Here is a 15811-nt window from a genome sequence, read left to right as displayed (position 1 = left end):
GCTCTGTGAACTGGAGTCCAGAGCTCCAGGTTCCCTGCACCTCAGGGAACTCATTTTTGCTTCTATCTCTGTGGTTATGCAAGAGTTTCTCCTGTCTCCGGCTGCCTTCTTGGTGTGTGACAGGGAAAATGAGGGGAAAGACAGTTCATGTGTGCAAGAATTGCCTAAGAAATGGAGCTAGTAGCTGGCTGGGGAGGTCAAAGCTGCAGTAAGCATAGGGAGCTGCTAAGTTGGATGCTTCACTGGCTGCCCATGGAGGTTTGACAGATCTTGTTGGCAGTGGGGTTTCCTGGAGCAGTGACACCCCACAGAGCTCTCCCTGCTTGGACTTTTAAATTAGCAACAAACTGCAGCAAGTCGGTTTGGCTTAAAGGGATAGGAGGGAAATGAGGAGCTGAAATAATTCATCATGCAAAGCTCCAGTGAAAAAAGCAGCTTAAGGGAAGGGGAGAGGTTTGTGTGTGGTTTTAACAGCTTTGTCAGCGATCTGGATGAAGGGATCAAGTGCATCCTCAGTAAGTTTGCAGATGACACCAAGCTGGGTGGACAAGTCGATCTGCTGGAGGGCAGGGGAATCTGCAGAGAGATCTGGACAGGCTGGATCAATGGGCCAAGGCATTCAGTCTGACATTCAATGAAATACTGTTGAGTGCTGCACTCAGAGGAAGAGGCCGAGGGAGACCTCACCCTCTACAACTACCTGAAAAGAGGTTGTAGTGAGATAGGAGTTGGTCTCTTCTCACATGCAACAAGTGACAGGGCAAGAGGAAATGGCTTCAAGCTGTGCCGGGGGAGGTTCAGGTTGGATATTACAAAAATTTCTTCACAGAAAGGGTTCTTGAGCATTGCCACAAGCTGCCCAAGGCAGTGGTGGAGTTCCCATCCTTGGAGGGATTTAGAAGAGGTATGGATTGGTGCTGAGGGACATGATTGAGTGGTAGTGGCTTAGCAGTAACAGTGGGAGGGTGAGCTCTAGGTGAGCAGTTGGACTTGATGATCTTAAAGGTCTCTTCCAACCTCAGTTCTATGGTTCTCTGGTTTCTTGCACCTTTCTGGCCCCAAGAGAAGAATGAAAGAGGAGGGAGCTGGAGAGTGTCCTTTGCAGAAGGGGCTGCAGTGGGGTCTGGGTGAGACAGCAGCAGAGGGCTTTTTGCTGCAGCATGTGTGTTTGTCATGTGCCAGGCAAGAGGTGCGAGCTGTGTGATGATGCTTATTTCGGAGACCCGCTGGGTGCCAACGGAGCCGTCAGGCCTTGTCGCCTCTGCCAGTGCAATGACAACATCGATCCCAACGCCGTGGGCAACTGCGACCGCCAGACGGGAGAGTGCCTCAAGTGCATCTACAACACCGCCGGCTTCTACTGCGACCGCTGCAAGGATGGCTTCTTTGGGAACCCCCTGGCCCCTGACCCTGCCGACAAGTGCCGAGGCGAGAGCCAGTTCTTCTTGCATTTAAAGCTGGTGGTGTCCCCGAGAGCTGCTGCTTCCTGCTGTGTTGTCAGGACACAATGTCAGGCTGTTTGTCCCCATCAGCAGCAATGCATGGCTTTGTCCTGGTTTGGTGGCCGTAGCTTGCTGAAGTGCTTGTGTTTGTGGGTGCTTACTGCCATCGAAGCAAAAGCATTGTGTGATGCAGGGCTGAGCTGCCTCCTGTTCTGGATCCAGCCCCGTTTAGGGACTGGCTAGCAGAGTGCCAACACCACAAGGGACTTTCTAACTTTCTGTGTTTTTGATTCATCCCTCTTATCATTGCAGCTTGTCACTGCAATCCCTATGGCACCGTGAATCAGCAGACGAGTTGCAATCAAGTGACTGGGCAGTGCGAGTGCCTGTCTCATGTCACTGGGAGGGACTGCAGTGCCTGTGAGCCTGGCTACTTCAACCTCCAGAGTGGACGTGGCTGTGAGAGGTGACGTTCACCTTGGCTTATGGCAAAAAGCCCGATTCTCAGGGGGGTCTGTGTTCACTTTGTGCAGATATGTGATGTTTGTCACAAATAACTGGTGTGCCTCCAATGTTGCTGTGGGTGGGGAAGAACAGCAGTCAAGGAGGGGCTTTGAAGGCTGTGCAAAAAGCCTGGCTTATAAATAGCTTTATATTAGGGTTTTAAATAGAAAAGTGCCACATGACTGTGTGATTATTGGTAGCAGGAACTCGTGGGTTCCTTTTTTAGTGCAGGCACCAAGTGACCTTGCACAGTTCAAAGGCTCAGTGGCTCCCCTCTCTGCACAGCAAGAAAAGTCACTTTCGATGAATGGAGGGAAACGTTGAGCTGTGTTTGTTAGGGCTTCTTCAGAGACGTGCTTCCAGTGTCTACTCCCTTCTGTGTCAACACCTCACGTGTGGCTGTCTTCTCCAGGTGCAACTGCCATGCTCTGGGCTCCACCAATGGCCAGTGTGACATACGAACTGGGCAGTGCGAGTGCCAGCCTGGCGTGGCCGGCCAGCATTGCGACAGATGCGAGGTCAACCACTTTGGCTTTGGCTCTGAAGGTTGTAAACGTAAGTCTGAGAGGCTGGAGGGAGGCAGGTGGGAAGCATGTTGCCCAGCCTTCCTCACCCTTGCTTCTGTCTCTGGGAAGGCGTGTTGTCCTCTGACTCTTCATCAGGGCAGAAGCTGGCACTCATGTCCACACCCTGCGTGGTGGAATTTCCATCTCTATACAGCAGCTTAGCCCGTTTTCCTACTTCTGTTTAACGGGGGGTAGGAAGAACCCCCAACTTATGACATACCTGCTTTGGTGTAAATAGAATCATAGAATGCGTTGGGTTGGAAGGGACCTTTAAAGGTACTGTAGTCCAACTCTCAAATACATGCTATGAATCTTGCAACAGTCCTGTTTCCTAATGTTAAATCTCTGCACATCTACTCTGCAAATGGCCTGAATAACCAGACTGTGTCTTGAGGAGCAACAGATCTTCTAAAAATAGGATGATCCAAACATTCCTCCTTGATATCCCTATCTGTAAAGAGCAGGAAGAATTAACTGCAGTTGGTTCCAGTGAAATGGGGTAGAAGATGATGATGCTTTGTGGGAGTGGCAGTAGCATCACTGTGAATACAGGAATGTTATCTCCTGAGTGTTCTGGTGTGCCTAGGAGCACCCCTACAAGGAGCGAGGCCCCAGCTATGGGTTTGTGCCCTATTGCTCTGGCAGACATCTCAGGGTATTGAGGGTGTACTCTCCCTGTGTGGGTTTTGGGACCTTTGTGCCTGTGAGGTATTTCTGACTGAGGTGTAATTTTCCTGCAGCCTGTGACTGTGATCCCGAGGGGTCCCGCTCCCTGCAGTGCCGGGAGAATGGTCGCTGTGAGTGCAAGGAAGGCTTCGTGGGCAGCCGCTGTGACCAGTGTGAAGAGAACTATTTCTACAACCGCTCGTGGCCAGGCTGCCAGGAGTGCCCAGCCTGCTACAGATTAGTGAAGGACAAGGTTAGGCCACAAGTGCCTCTCTTGGTGCCGCTGGAGATGGTGGCATTGTGCCCGATTTTACAGCCACTGTAGCACCCTTGGCTGGCTGATGCTTGCTGAAAGCAGAGAGGTTCAAGGTGCTTTGCGTTGCCACATCTGTGCTCTGTTCCTCTTGCTTAGGTGGCAGAGCAACGAGAGAGGCTGCAGGAGCTGGAAAATCTTATAGCAAATCTGGGTACAGGAGAGGATGCTGTAACTGATCAAGCCTTTGAAGAGAGGTTGAAGCAAGCAGAAAGAGATGTTACAGAGCTGCTCCATGAAGCGCAAAACAGCAAAGGTGAGTTGACCTGATCAGATGTGGACTGGAGTGAAATGAGCTCTTTGCTTGATGTTCTTGTTGCTTTTAAGCACAAAGTGTTTTATTTCAAGCCTGTGCTGTGCATCAGGACAGATGGCTACTTTAGATGGTGCTGAGATGTGTATCTGATCATCTAATCATCTGATGATTGTGCTTTTATCTCTGTGTTCCCCCACTGCTCTCTAGATGTGCAAAACAAAGATTTGCCTCTACCTCTGAGCTTTCAAGATGTTTTTCATAGAATGGTTTAGGTGGGAAGGGACTTTAAAGATCATCTAATTCCAACTCCCCCACCGTGGGCAGGGACACCTTCCACTAGACCAGGTTGCTCAAGACCTCATCCAGGCTGGCCCTGAACACCTCCAGGGAGGGGGCATTCACTACCTCCCTGTGCAACCTGTTCCAACATCTCCCCGCCCTCACTGTAAAGATTTCTTTCTAATATCCAGGCTAAATTTCCCCTCTTCCAGTTTAAAGCCATCCCCCCTCATCCTATCACTACGAGTCCCTCTCCAACTTTCCTGTAGCCCCTATCAGGTACTGGAATGCTGCTCTAACATCTCCCTGGAGCCTTCTCTTCTCCAGGCCAAACAGACCCAAGTCTCTCAGCCTGTAGTGAGGGGAAGTGCTCTGGCCCTCTGATCATCTTTGTGGCCCTCCTCTGGACCTGCTCCAGCAGTTTGATGTCCTCCTTATGCTGAGGACCCCAGAACTGGATGCAGTGCTCCAGATAGTGTCTTACCTCTGTGTGAATCTGGGAAAAAGTTGATGTGCATCTAACACTTGTGTTTACCTAGGAAGATTCCCTGCCAGCAGGAATAATCACTGAAGCTCTTCTCAGTTATAGCTGAGGTAGCTTTGTGCTGCCTGCTTGGCAGCAGGTAATAGTCCTATGTGCCTAAATAATAGTCCTGGGTGGGAGGGAGGGGACTGGAAAGTGGTGATGGAATGGACTGGGTTTGTGGTGGTGTTTTTTGTCTTTATTTCCACCTCTTAGAACCACAGAATCATTTAATTTGAAGAAAAACTTTAAGATTATTGAGTCCAACCATTAAGCCATCACTGCCAGGTCACCACTAAACTATGTTCCTTAGCACCACATCTACACAGCCCCACTATTCCTCCATCCCTCCCTACCTTCTATGAGTTAAACTAAAGAGAATTCACAAAGCAGATGTTTCATACCTCTTGAGGAGAACTCTGTTGCCTTTAAGTCAATGACAGAGGTGTAACATGATTCTGAACACAAAATCTCCCATCAGAGTTGGTTCCAACACCCAGCAGGGTTGTCTTATTAGTAGTTAATGGCTTTTCATTCCTCATATTTGATGCATATTCTGATGATGACTTTGATCTCCAGCTGACTTACAAAACAGCTTTCTTTGATCCCCTTTCAAGAGGGGATTAACCTACCAACAGGAGATGGATCTGGTGGAGCAGGTCCAGAGGAGGGCCATGAAAATAATCAAGGAGGTGGAACACCTCTGCTATGAAGACAGGCTGGTGGAGCTGGGGTTGTTCAGCCTGGAGAAGAGAAGGCTCCAGGGAGATGCAATAACAACCTTCTGGTACCTGAAGGGGGCCTACAAGAGGGATGGAGAAAGACTGTTTACAAAGGCCTGTGGTGATAGGTCGAGGGGCAATGACTTCAAACTATAGAAGATCTAAGCTGGATGTTAGGAACAAGTTCTGCACCATGAGGGTAGTGTAACACTGCAACAGATTGCCCAGGGAAGTAGTTGAGGCCCCATGCCAAGGTGAGGCTTGACAGGGCTCTGGGCAACCTGATCTAGTTGAGGATGCCCCTGCTTACTGCAGAGGGAATTGGACTAGATGACACTTGGAGGTCCCTTCCAACCCAGACTGTTCTGTGATTCCATGTTGCCTGCAGTGGTAAGCTGTTGCTCCGGCTTCTCTTCCCACTGTAATTAATTTTGAGTCCTCTCTGTTGTACTTTGTGTTTCAGACGTAGATCAGAACCTCATGGATCGTCTCAAGGACATCAACAGCACACTAGTGAGTCAGCTCAACAGGCTGAGGAACATTCAGGGCACAGTGCGGGAGACGGAGAGCTTGGCGGAGCAGGCCCGGGTGCGGGTGGAGGACACCGAAGACCTGATCAGCTTAGCTTCTGATATGCTTGAGAAGGCAAAGATGGCAGCTGACAATGTGGTGAGTGAGCTGCTGAGATCCCACGTGGTTAGGAGAGGAGAGGGCCTTTCCTTGCTCTGCCCTCTGGTGTGCTTCTCTTGTTCTGTCTCTGTGTGAATTTGCTGTGGAAATATCTTTACTTAAAGTCATGGGAAATAAATAATGGAAGCTCACTAGTGTCTGTCATAGATTGTATCTGAGCCCCTGGCTGAAGAACCCAACCTAAGAACCCCTAAATAAACATCAGCACCTTTGTTTTTAAGGGATAAGCAGTGGTGGAAACTGCGTGGGCTTAAGGAATAAAAACCCATGGAAGTCAGAAGTAGGTTAGACACATCTCTAAGCATTTAGATCATGACAATAAATATTTCAAGCAGAGATGAATAGAAGATGAAAAAGCAGCTTTAAGATTTTTTCTTTTTTTTTTTTTTTTTCTAGTCCATTACACCTCCAGAGTCAACTGGGGACCCTAACAACATGACTCTATTGGCAGAAGAAGCCCGTAAGCTGGCTGAAAGGTAGGCTGTGGCAAGAAGTGCTCCTCACAGCCCAAATGAGGGCCCTGCCCTTCTCTGCGAGGGAGAAGCAAAACTGACTTTGCTTGATCCACAAGACAGGCCCCTTGCTGAATAAGAAACTGGCACTGTGGGTGCGTGGCCATGTATCACTGAGAGCAAACACCACTAGGGACACCTACAACTATAGTGCCTTTCAGCTGATCTTGTGAGCACTGCTGGAGTGATGCCCTGTTTGCAGAAATGATCTTAAACAGCAAACCTGGGTGAAGGAAGGAAAAGAGAGAGTAATATCTGGAAGACAGAATAAAATCTGGAACTGAAGGTCGAAACCACTGGCTGACCATTCTAATGGCATTATCCATAGGAGGCCACAAAAATGATCTAAGGACTGGAGCCCCTCTGCTGTGAGGCCAGGCTGTGAGAGATTTGGGGTTACTCAGCCTGGAGAAGAGAAGGCTCCAGGGAGACCTTCTGGTGGCCTTTCAGGACTTAAAGGGGCCAGTCAGAAAGAGATGGGACCAGACGACTCAGCAGGGCTTGTTGTGACAGGACAAGGGGTGATGGGTTTAAACCAAAAGAGGGAGATTCAGACTAAACAGAAGGAAGAAATTTTTGATACTGATGATGGCGGAACACTGCCCCAGCTTGCTCAGAGAAGTGGTAGGCAGGTTTCAAGTGAGGTTAGGTGAGGCTTTGAGCACTACTGACTGCAGAGGGATTGGACTAGATGACCTTTAAAGGTCCTTTCCAACCCAAACCAATCTGTGATATTTTTTGTCTTCTGTAATCTTGTCCAGACACAAGAAGGAAGCTGATGAGATTGTTCGCATAGCCAAGGCAGCAAATGATACTTCCACAGAAGCATATCAACTGCTGCTGAAGACGCTGGCTGGAGAAAACCAAACTGCAAATGACATTGAGGAGCTCAACCTGAAGTGAGTCAGGCACCAAAACATTGGGGTTTTATTCTGGCTTTCAGAGCAGTGCTTAAAACTAAGAGACATGCTGTAATGTTGTTTGCTTTGGCCTTTATGGATTCGTGTTTTGATTTCTTAGTCTCTCTACTCTTAAGTTCAATTGGCAAAGAAAATTGTGTAACTGCATCTTTGGGGTCTTCTAGGTATAATCAAGCCAGGAACATCTCTCGAGATCTAGAGAAGCAGGCTAACAAGGTACTTGCAGAGGCAGAGGAAGCTGGAAACAAAGCCCTGCAGATCTACGCTAACCTCACCAGTCTGCCTACTGTTGACTCCGTGGGGCTAGAGGTATGTGAGGGAAGCATCATGCACAGTATTTTCTAAAGATAAGTGAGGACAAGCATTCCAGCAGTGTGCTGGGCTTCTGACATGCCTTGACTGCGCTCTGATAACATTTCTCTGCATAAGAGCAGTCTGTGGAATTTTTGTCCATCCAGGCTTAATCCAGACTAGTGCATTTCAGCTCCTATGCAGGAAGCTCCCTAAAGCCACACTTCCACCTATCTGAAGGACTAAAAGCCAAGTTGAAGTATTGTTTGTCAAACATCTTGGCTTGAACAGAGGAGTGCAAAATCCTAGCGCCCTCTGAAGCCTGCAGAACTGCTCCCTCTCCTGTGCTCACTGTACTGCAGTAGATTTTCTGGCATATGAAACTTTGCCGCTTCTGTTTCTCGTTGTGCTGACCTTCCTGGCATTCAGAGCTTTGAAGACCAAGTTACAATTGTAGTTGTAAGAGATGGGAACCCATCAGACCTCCTGTCTGCATTAGAAATTATACTGCATTTTGTCACCTCTTCAGAAGTCCTTTTAATTTCAGGAATCCCCATTTGTTTCTGTATTCCACCTGCAGAATGAAGCCAATAAGATCAAGAAAGAAGCAGAGGAGTTAGATCAGCTAATTGCCAGGAAGCTGAAAGATTATGAGGACTTGAGAGAAGACATGAAAGGAAAGGAGCTAGAAGTGAAGAACCTCTTGGAGAAAGGGAAGACAGAACAGCAGGTTGGTTTTTTTGCGTGCAGGCTTTTATTCCCTGGGGGGAAAAAAACCCAACCAACCAAAAATCCTCAGAACAAAACCAACCAACTAAAAAAAAAAAAAAACCCAAACAAACCCACAACAACAACAAAAAAACCCACAACAACAAAAAAACACCACCAACACACACAATAAACAAGAAGGAAAACGTGTACCTGGATAGATTAGATAGATTTGGTCTGACTCAGTCTTAGCACTACTTGTTACTGAAGAGTGGTCTTGGAAAAGAGATCCCAAAAGCTGGTAAAAGCAAAGACATCAAGGTTATCTGGGAGAACAGGTAATGTTTCCCAGGTGTGTTCTTTGTGTTCAGAACAGTGTTCCAGAAGTACCTAAAATCACCTGCTTTCAGAAGAGGTGGGTGAATGTTCTTCTGTATGGTGTTGGTGCTTCAGGCTGAGCAGTGGCTTTTGGTACCCCAGCTGGTCATCCTTCAAAAGGTGAGAATATGATTCCTTCCACTTAAGGAGGAATAATTTCCTGTGCTACTGCACACGAAGGATTGACCTGCTGGAAAGCAGCTCCATGGAGAAGGACCTGGGAGTGCTGGTGAACAACAAGTTCACCATGAGCTAGCAATGTGCTCTTGTGGCCAAGAAAGCTGTTGGTCTCCTGGGCTGCATTAAGAATTGTGTGACCAGCAGCAGTTTGAAGGAGGTTTTCCTCCCCCTCTACTCTGCCTTAGAGAAGCCATGTCTGGAGTAACTGGCTCCAGTTCTGGGCTTCCCAGTTCAAAAGAGACAGGCACCTACTGAAAAGAGTCCAGCAGAGGCTGCAGAGATGCCAAGGGGCCTGCAGCATCTCTGTGTGGAGGAAACACTGAGAGACCTGATGCTGTTTAGCCTGGAGAAGAGCAGCCTGAGAGGGGATCAATAGCTAAATGGTGGTGGGCAAGAGGATGGGGCCAGACTCTTCAGTGATGCTCAGCAACAGGAAAAGGGACAATGGGCACAAACTGGAACCCAGGAGGTTCCATCTGATCAGGAGGAAAGACTTCTTTGCTGTGAGGGTACTGGAGCCCTGCAGCAGGCTGCCCAGAGAGATTGTGGAGTCTGCTTCTCTGGAGAGATTCCAAACCCACCTGGACATTGTGACTGTTGGCAACTTCCTGTAGGTTCCCCTGTTTTAGCAGGGGGGTAGGACTGGCTCATCTCCAGAGGTCCCTTCTGATCACCACCACCCTGGGATTCTGTGTAATATGTTGATCCATGTCATGTGTCCTTAGACTGCAGACCAGCTCTTGGCTCGAGCAGATGCAGCAAAAGCTATGGCTGAAGAAGCTGCTCGGAAGGGCAACGGCACACTCCAGGAGGCCAACACTATCCTCAGCAACCTGAAAGGTAAAGAGAAAACACTTGCTGTGAATCTGTCAGTTCCTGTGTGACAAGTCACTGGGCAGTAGGGCATCTTGGTTAAATGGGCTCTGCTATTGCCAGTTCCTGAGTGCTGGGTGGGTTCTTTTGACTTTTTTTTTTTTTTAAACTTTAAATTAAAAAAACAGAAATGTTTTCAGTGACTAGAAATCACCTGTTCTTTAAGTTCCTTGATTGGTGTCAGTAGATGTGTAACAGGGAGACCTGCAAGCATATACCTCTCCTCATCACCCCAGTGTGTTCTTTGTCCCTCTGATGTCAGAGTGCATCATAGAATGGTTTGGGTTAGAAGGGACCTTTAAAGGCCACCTTGTCCAACCCCCCTGCAGTGAGCAGGAACATCTGCAACCAGATCAAGTTGTTCAGGGTGACAGAGCCTTGGGTATCTTGGCCAAAGAAGCATCCCAAGACTCTTTTGGATCAACCAGCAGACACCAGCAGCAGCACTGTTATATTTGACTAGTATGTATGGTTTATGCTAAATAACAGCATTGTTTACATTTCCACTGCCCAAAACTTTACTTGGCATGTGTTTTCACCAGTCTTCATGTTATCACAACTATTTCTCAACTCTGCATGATGCCTTTTGTATACAAATAGTGAACAATTCTGGGGTTATTTGGACTTGCATAAAGAAAAACTACATCTAAGATAACTATGTGATGAATGACACAGCACAGCGCAACACCACATCAGTGAAGACTACAGGGCATATGTAGTATCTGCCTCAGTTGTCTAAGTTTACTTTCAGATCTTTTTCACTTGTGTAATTTCTTGTGTGAGGTTTTGCTGGGTTCTGGAAATCCATGTGCTGAGTAATTCTAAAAATACCTTCTAGGAGTGTATTTGCTACAATAGATCAAAGGAGGAAGAACTGTCACCCTCCCATCCTCCTGTGTTGTTTCTAGTAACTGTAGAAAAGAATTCTGCTGAGGATTCTACTTGTATACCCACTCTGTATTTTATTTGCTACTCTTCTATTGCTAGAAATATTGAAGTGAATACAAACCCAATTCTTTTCCCCACTGTTCAGTTTATGGCAGATGTTTTCTATTTCATACCAATTTTAAGGAAACACCCTCCACTGTGGGATAAATCAGAGTGACTGAAGTCAGGTGCTCTGAACCTCCTTATCCCCTGTAAAGACAGAGGGTGCCTGACTTTTGCAGGACATTCATAAAAGATTATGTCATTTTCATAAGAATCAGTTCTGATAGATCTATCTGAATGTTCGCACAACCACGGGAACTTGTCAAGTATGGCATTACCATTTCAGGGCACAAGAGATTTTATATTCCAAATCTGAATGGGGTAAGACCAAAAAAGCTCAAAAAAAGCTTGTGTGCATCCAGTGCTAAGAACTGGATTGTGAGTTCAAACTCCCTGCTTGTGCTACATTGGATAATAGTTCAGATTTTGCTTAAAGTGCCCTCAGTTTTAAGTATCCTCACCTTCAAGGATCCTAAGACTATTTTTAAATGGAAAGTGTTCCAAACTCAAATGAGGTGGACCATAAACAACAAAGGACCTGCCATTTTTGACATGTTGCTAAGTTTACACACAGAGATTCAAAGAAAACTTGAGCTCGAGGAGAAACTGCTTTACTTTGACAGTGTCAGAGCACTGGAACAGAGAGGCTGTGGAATTTCCTTCCGTGGAGGCTTTCAAAATCCACCTGGACACATTCCTATGAAACCTGATTTGGGCAAACCTGTGTTAGCAGTGAGGTTGGACTCAATGATCTCTGGAGGTCTCTTCCAACCCCTACCATTCTATGATTCTAAGTGTTCTCTACACCTACTTTAAAGGAGGTTGTAGTGAGACCGGTGTTGGCTTCTTCTCCTAAGTAACTAATGACAGGACAAGAGGAAATGGCCTCAAGCTGCACCAGGGGAGGTTTAGATTAGCTATTAGGAAGCATTGGTCAGGCATTGGAACAGGCTGCCCAGGGAGGTGGTGGGGTCACCATCCCTGGGTGTTTGGAAAATGGCTAGATCTGGCACTTTTGGACGTGGTCTAGTGGTCACGGAGGTGTTTGGTAGAAGGTTGGACTTGAGGTCTTTTCCAACCTTAATGATGCTATACTTCTAAGTGATGAGAATCTGCTTTGCCCTTTCTTAGACTTTGATAAGCGGGTGAACGATAACAAGACAGCAGCTGAAGAGGCACTGAAGAGGATTCCTGCCATCACCCAGACCATTGCTGAAGCCAACAGTAAGACTCGCCAGGCAGAGCAGGCTCTGGGCAATGCTGCTGCTGATGCTCGTGAAGCCAAGGCTAAAGCAGATGATGCTGAAAAAATCGCTGCTGCTGTTCAGAAGGTGAGTCCTGCACCCTGTGAAGCCACCTCTCCTGACACAGTGGTAACTGCATAAATCCTCTGTTCCAGTACTTCCTGCTGAGCCCTGTGTGCTTTCTGCCTAGTTCCTCAGCAGGGAATGCAGAATGCGGCACACTAAGAAGTGGGTGCGTTTTGATGGAAAGCATCCAAGGAAGTTCTGCAGCTTTACCACCTTTTCCCATCCTGTTCCCCTTGTTGCTGCAGAGTGCTGCTGCTACCAGAGCTGAGGCTGACAAGACTTTTGCTGATGTGACGGGGCTGGCCAAGGAAGTGGATGACATGATGAAGCAACTGCAGGATGCAGAGAAGGAGCTGAAGCGGAAGCAGGAGGATGCTGAGCAGGATATGATGATGGCAGGCATGGTGAGTGATGCTGGCAGGTGGCAGCAGTGACAAGGAGCTCCCTTCTCCCTGCTGTGCTGGCAATGTGTTCTGCTCCTCCTGCTGAGATAGTGCTGGGTCCAGCCAGCATTCAGTTTACCTGGGTGTGTTGATCAACAGCTGGCTGAAGAGGAGCCAGCATGTGCTTGGGTGGCCGAGAAGCCCACCAGCATCCTGGCCTGGATCAGCAGTAGTGTGACAAGCAGGACTAGGGCAGTGATTGTCCTCCTGTACTTAGCACAAGTGGGGCTACACCTTGAATACTGGGTTCAGTTTTGGGCACCTCGCTCATAGAAGAACATAGAGGTGCTGGTGGAGGGTCTGGAGAACAGCTCTAGTGAGGAGCAGCTGAGGGAACTGGAGTTGTTCAGTCTGGAGAAAAGGAGGATGAGGGGAGATCTCATTGCTCTCTACAACTCCCTGAAAGGAGGTTGGAGCCAGGTGGGGGTCAAACTCTTCCCACTAGCTATAAGTTACACCAGGGGAGGTTTAGGTTGGATATTAGAAGAAACATCTTCACTGAAAGGGTTTTCAAACACTGGAACAGGCTTCCTAGGGAGGTAGCTGAGTCCCCATCCCTGGAGGTTTTGAAAAGATGCAGAGATATGGTGCTGAGGAGCATGGTTTAACACCAGCCTTGGTAGAGTTAGAAAATGTTTGGACTCAATGATATTAAAAGTCTTTTTCAACCAAAACAATTCTATGATACAATCTCTTCCAAGTTTTAAGTGGGACTGAAAACATGAGACAAGCTAAAGAGCTCCTCTGGTGGCATTAGTGTAGGTTCCTTGAGTGTAGCCCTTTAGACCCTGTTCTGACTCATCCTGCAAAACCCTGTTCAATTATCAGGGATTCCCCATCCTGAAATAATCAGAAAACTGGTGCTTTGAAGGGTGTCAGTGATGATCTCAGTGCAGGGGTGTGATTCTGGAGAGGCGAGCCAGGGAGGGTGAAAAGGAGAGGCAAGGTTTTCATCATCCCTACAACCTTTGTGTGCTGTCCTTTTTTATATCCTGCAGGCCTCACAGGCTGCCCAGGAGGCAGAAGACAATGCAAGAAAAGCGAAGAACTCTGTGAACAGCTTACTCACTGTCATTAATGACCTACTGGATCAATTAGGTAAGGCCTTCTTTCATGTGCTGTGCAGCTTTGAGTGGTCTCTGATGTGGTGGTGCCAGCAGCTGCCATTGCTTCCCTGTTGGTGCTGTGCAAGGGAACAAACCTTTCCTCTGAGGGTTCTGGAGCACTGCAACAGGCTGCCCAGAGCAGGTGTGGAGTTTCCTCCTCTAGAGATTCCAAACCTGCATGGATGTGATCCTGGGCAACCTGTTCTAGGTGACTCTCTAGGTTGGACTAGGTGATCATAGAATCAACCAGGTTGGAAGAGACCTCCAAGATCATCCAGTCCAACCTATCACCCAGCCCTAAGCAATCAACTAGACCATGGCACTAAGTGCCTCATCCAGTCTCCTCTTGAACGTCTCCAGCAGTGGTGACTCCACCACCTCCCTGGACAGCCCATTCCAATGGGCAATCACCCTCTCTGTGAAGAACTTCCTCCTAATATCCAGCCTGTACCTCCCCTGGCACAACTTGAGACTGTGTCCTCTTGTTCTGCTGCTGGTTGCCTGGGAGAAGAGACCAACCCCCTCCTGGCTACAACCTCCCTTCAGGTAGTTGTAGACAGCAATGAGGTCACCCCTGAGCCTCCTCTTCTCCAGGCTAAACACCCCCAGCTCCCTCAGCCTCTCCTCATAGAGTTTGTGTTCCAGGCCCCTCACCAGCTTTGTTGCCCTTCTCTGGACACGTTCCAGTACCTCAACATCTCTCTTGAATTGAGCCCAGAACTGGACACAGTACTCAAGGTGTGGCCTGACCAGTGCTGAGTACAGGGGCAGAATAACCTCCCTTGTCCTGCTGGCTGCACTATTCCTGATGCAGGCCAGGATGCCATTGGCTTTCCTGGCCACCTGGGCACACTGCTGGCTCATGTTGAGCCTACTATCAACCAGCACCCCCAGGTCCCTTTCTGCCTGGCTGCTCTCAGCCACTCTGACCCCAGCCTGTAGTGCTGCTTGGGGTTGTTGTGGCCAAAGTGCGTAACCCTGCACTTAGCCTTGTTAAATTTCATCCCACTGGCCTCTGTCCACTCATCCAGCCTGTCCAGGTCCCTCTGCAGGGCCCTTTTACCCTCCAACAGATGGACACCTGCTCCTAACTTGGTGTCATCTGCAAACTTACTGATGATGGACTCAATTTCTTCATCCAGATCGTCAATAAAGATATTGAACAGGATGGGGCCCAGCACTGGTCTCCAATCTCCAACCATCAGCATGCTGGGATTCTGTGAAATGGGGTTTGCATCTATTGAGCAAGGACTTTGGGGCTTTTTCTTTCCTGGTGTAACCTTGAAACATTTGGTGCAGTGTTCAGAATCACTTTCCTGCAAGCTGAGGACTGTTTTTGAGGCACTGGAGGTATAACCTATTTGGTTGGCCTTGTTTTAAATGGTGTTTCTAATGCAGAGATGGCCTGACGGAGGCCCTTGTGTGGGCTCAGCTGTGTAAGCACTCACACCTAGAACACCAAAGGCTTTTTAATGACCTTTGCTATTTGCTTCTGACTTTTCAGGACAGCTGGAGACGGTGGACTTGAACAAACTGAATGAAATTGAGGGTACCCTGAACAGTGCCAAAGACCAGATGAAAGATAGCGACCTGGACCAGAAAGTGTCTTTCCTTGAGAGAGAAGCCAGGAAACAAGATGATGCGATACAGGCCTACAACAGGGACATTGAAGAGATCCTGAAGGACATTAGCAACCTGGAAGACATCAAGAAGACCTTGCCCTCTGGCTGTTTTAATACCCCGTCCATTGAGAAACCCTGAGGGTACTCTGGGGTGGGGAAGGTTCCCCTGGTGAGCAGTGGTTTGACTATGGAGTGCCTTACCACACAGTTGCCTTCTTCAGACCCCCGACTCCTTGCTGCTCACAGCCACTGTTTTCTTTTCCAATCAGGATAAGTTGAAAGTTTTTGTTTTGGGTTTTTTTTTGGTTTTTGTTGGTTTTTTTTTTTTTTTTTTAAGAGAAGCAAATTAAATCTCCGTCTTTGGGCATCAAAGGGGTTTTTTATATAAATTGTCTTCCTGAGCACTCCACCTTTGCCCCTCTCTCAGACACAGTTTCCCTTTGATTAGCACAGGAACGAGAGGTGCTCTGGACTCTCTATGCTGTGGTTCAGAAATACCCATGTGAGCTGGATATGG

General features: G+C 47.9%; 1 protein-coding gene across 1 annotated transcript in view; it reads left to right on the top strand.

Moving 5' to 3' along the window:
* Window positions 1-15583, top strand: part of LAMC1 (laminin subunit gamma 1) — a 74883-nt gene extending 59300 nt beyond the window's left edge. Inside the window, exons 14-28 of the mRNA XM_054384413.1 lie at window positions 1183-1428; window positions 1755-1908; window positions 2359-2501; window positions 3253-3431; window positions 3591-3747; window positions 5735-5940; window positions 6358-6437; window positions 7235-7372; window positions 7558-7702; window positions 8265-8414; window positions 9676-9790; window positions 11945-12144; window positions 12369-12527; window positions 13565-13664; window positions 15177-15583. Coding sequence (XP_054240388.1) covers window positions 1183-1428; window positions 1755-1908; window positions 2359-2501; window positions 3253-3431; window positions 3591-3747; window positions 5735-5940; window positions 6358-6437; window positions 7235-7372; window positions 7558-7702; window positions 8265-8414; window positions 9676-9790; window positions 11945-12144; window positions 12369-12527; window positions 13565-13664; window positions 15177-15433 — 2429 coding nt within the window. The 3' untranslated portion in view covers window positions 15434-15583. The remainder of the gene's footprint in view (window positions 1-1182; window positions 1429-1754; window positions 1909-2358; window positions 2502-3252; window positions 3432-3590; window positions 3748-5734; window positions 5941-6357; window positions 6438-7234; window positions 7373-7557; window positions 7703-8264; window positions 8415-9675; window positions 9791-11944; window positions 12145-12368; window positions 12528-13564; window positions 13665-15176) is intronic.
* Window positions 15584-15811: the final 228 nt, after the last annotated feature.

The sequence above is a fragment of the Indicator indicator genome, chromosome 10 (genome assembly GCF_027791375.1).
Source record: "Indicator indicator isolate 239-I01 chromosome 10, UM_Iind_1.1, whole genome shotgun sequence".
Taxonomy (NCBI): domain Eukaryota; kingdom Metazoa; phylum Chordata; class Aves; order Piciformes; family Indicatoridae; genus Indicator; species Indicator indicator.
Note: the sequence above shows the minus strand (reverse complement) of the source record. Positions and strands in the feature narration are given on the sequence as shown.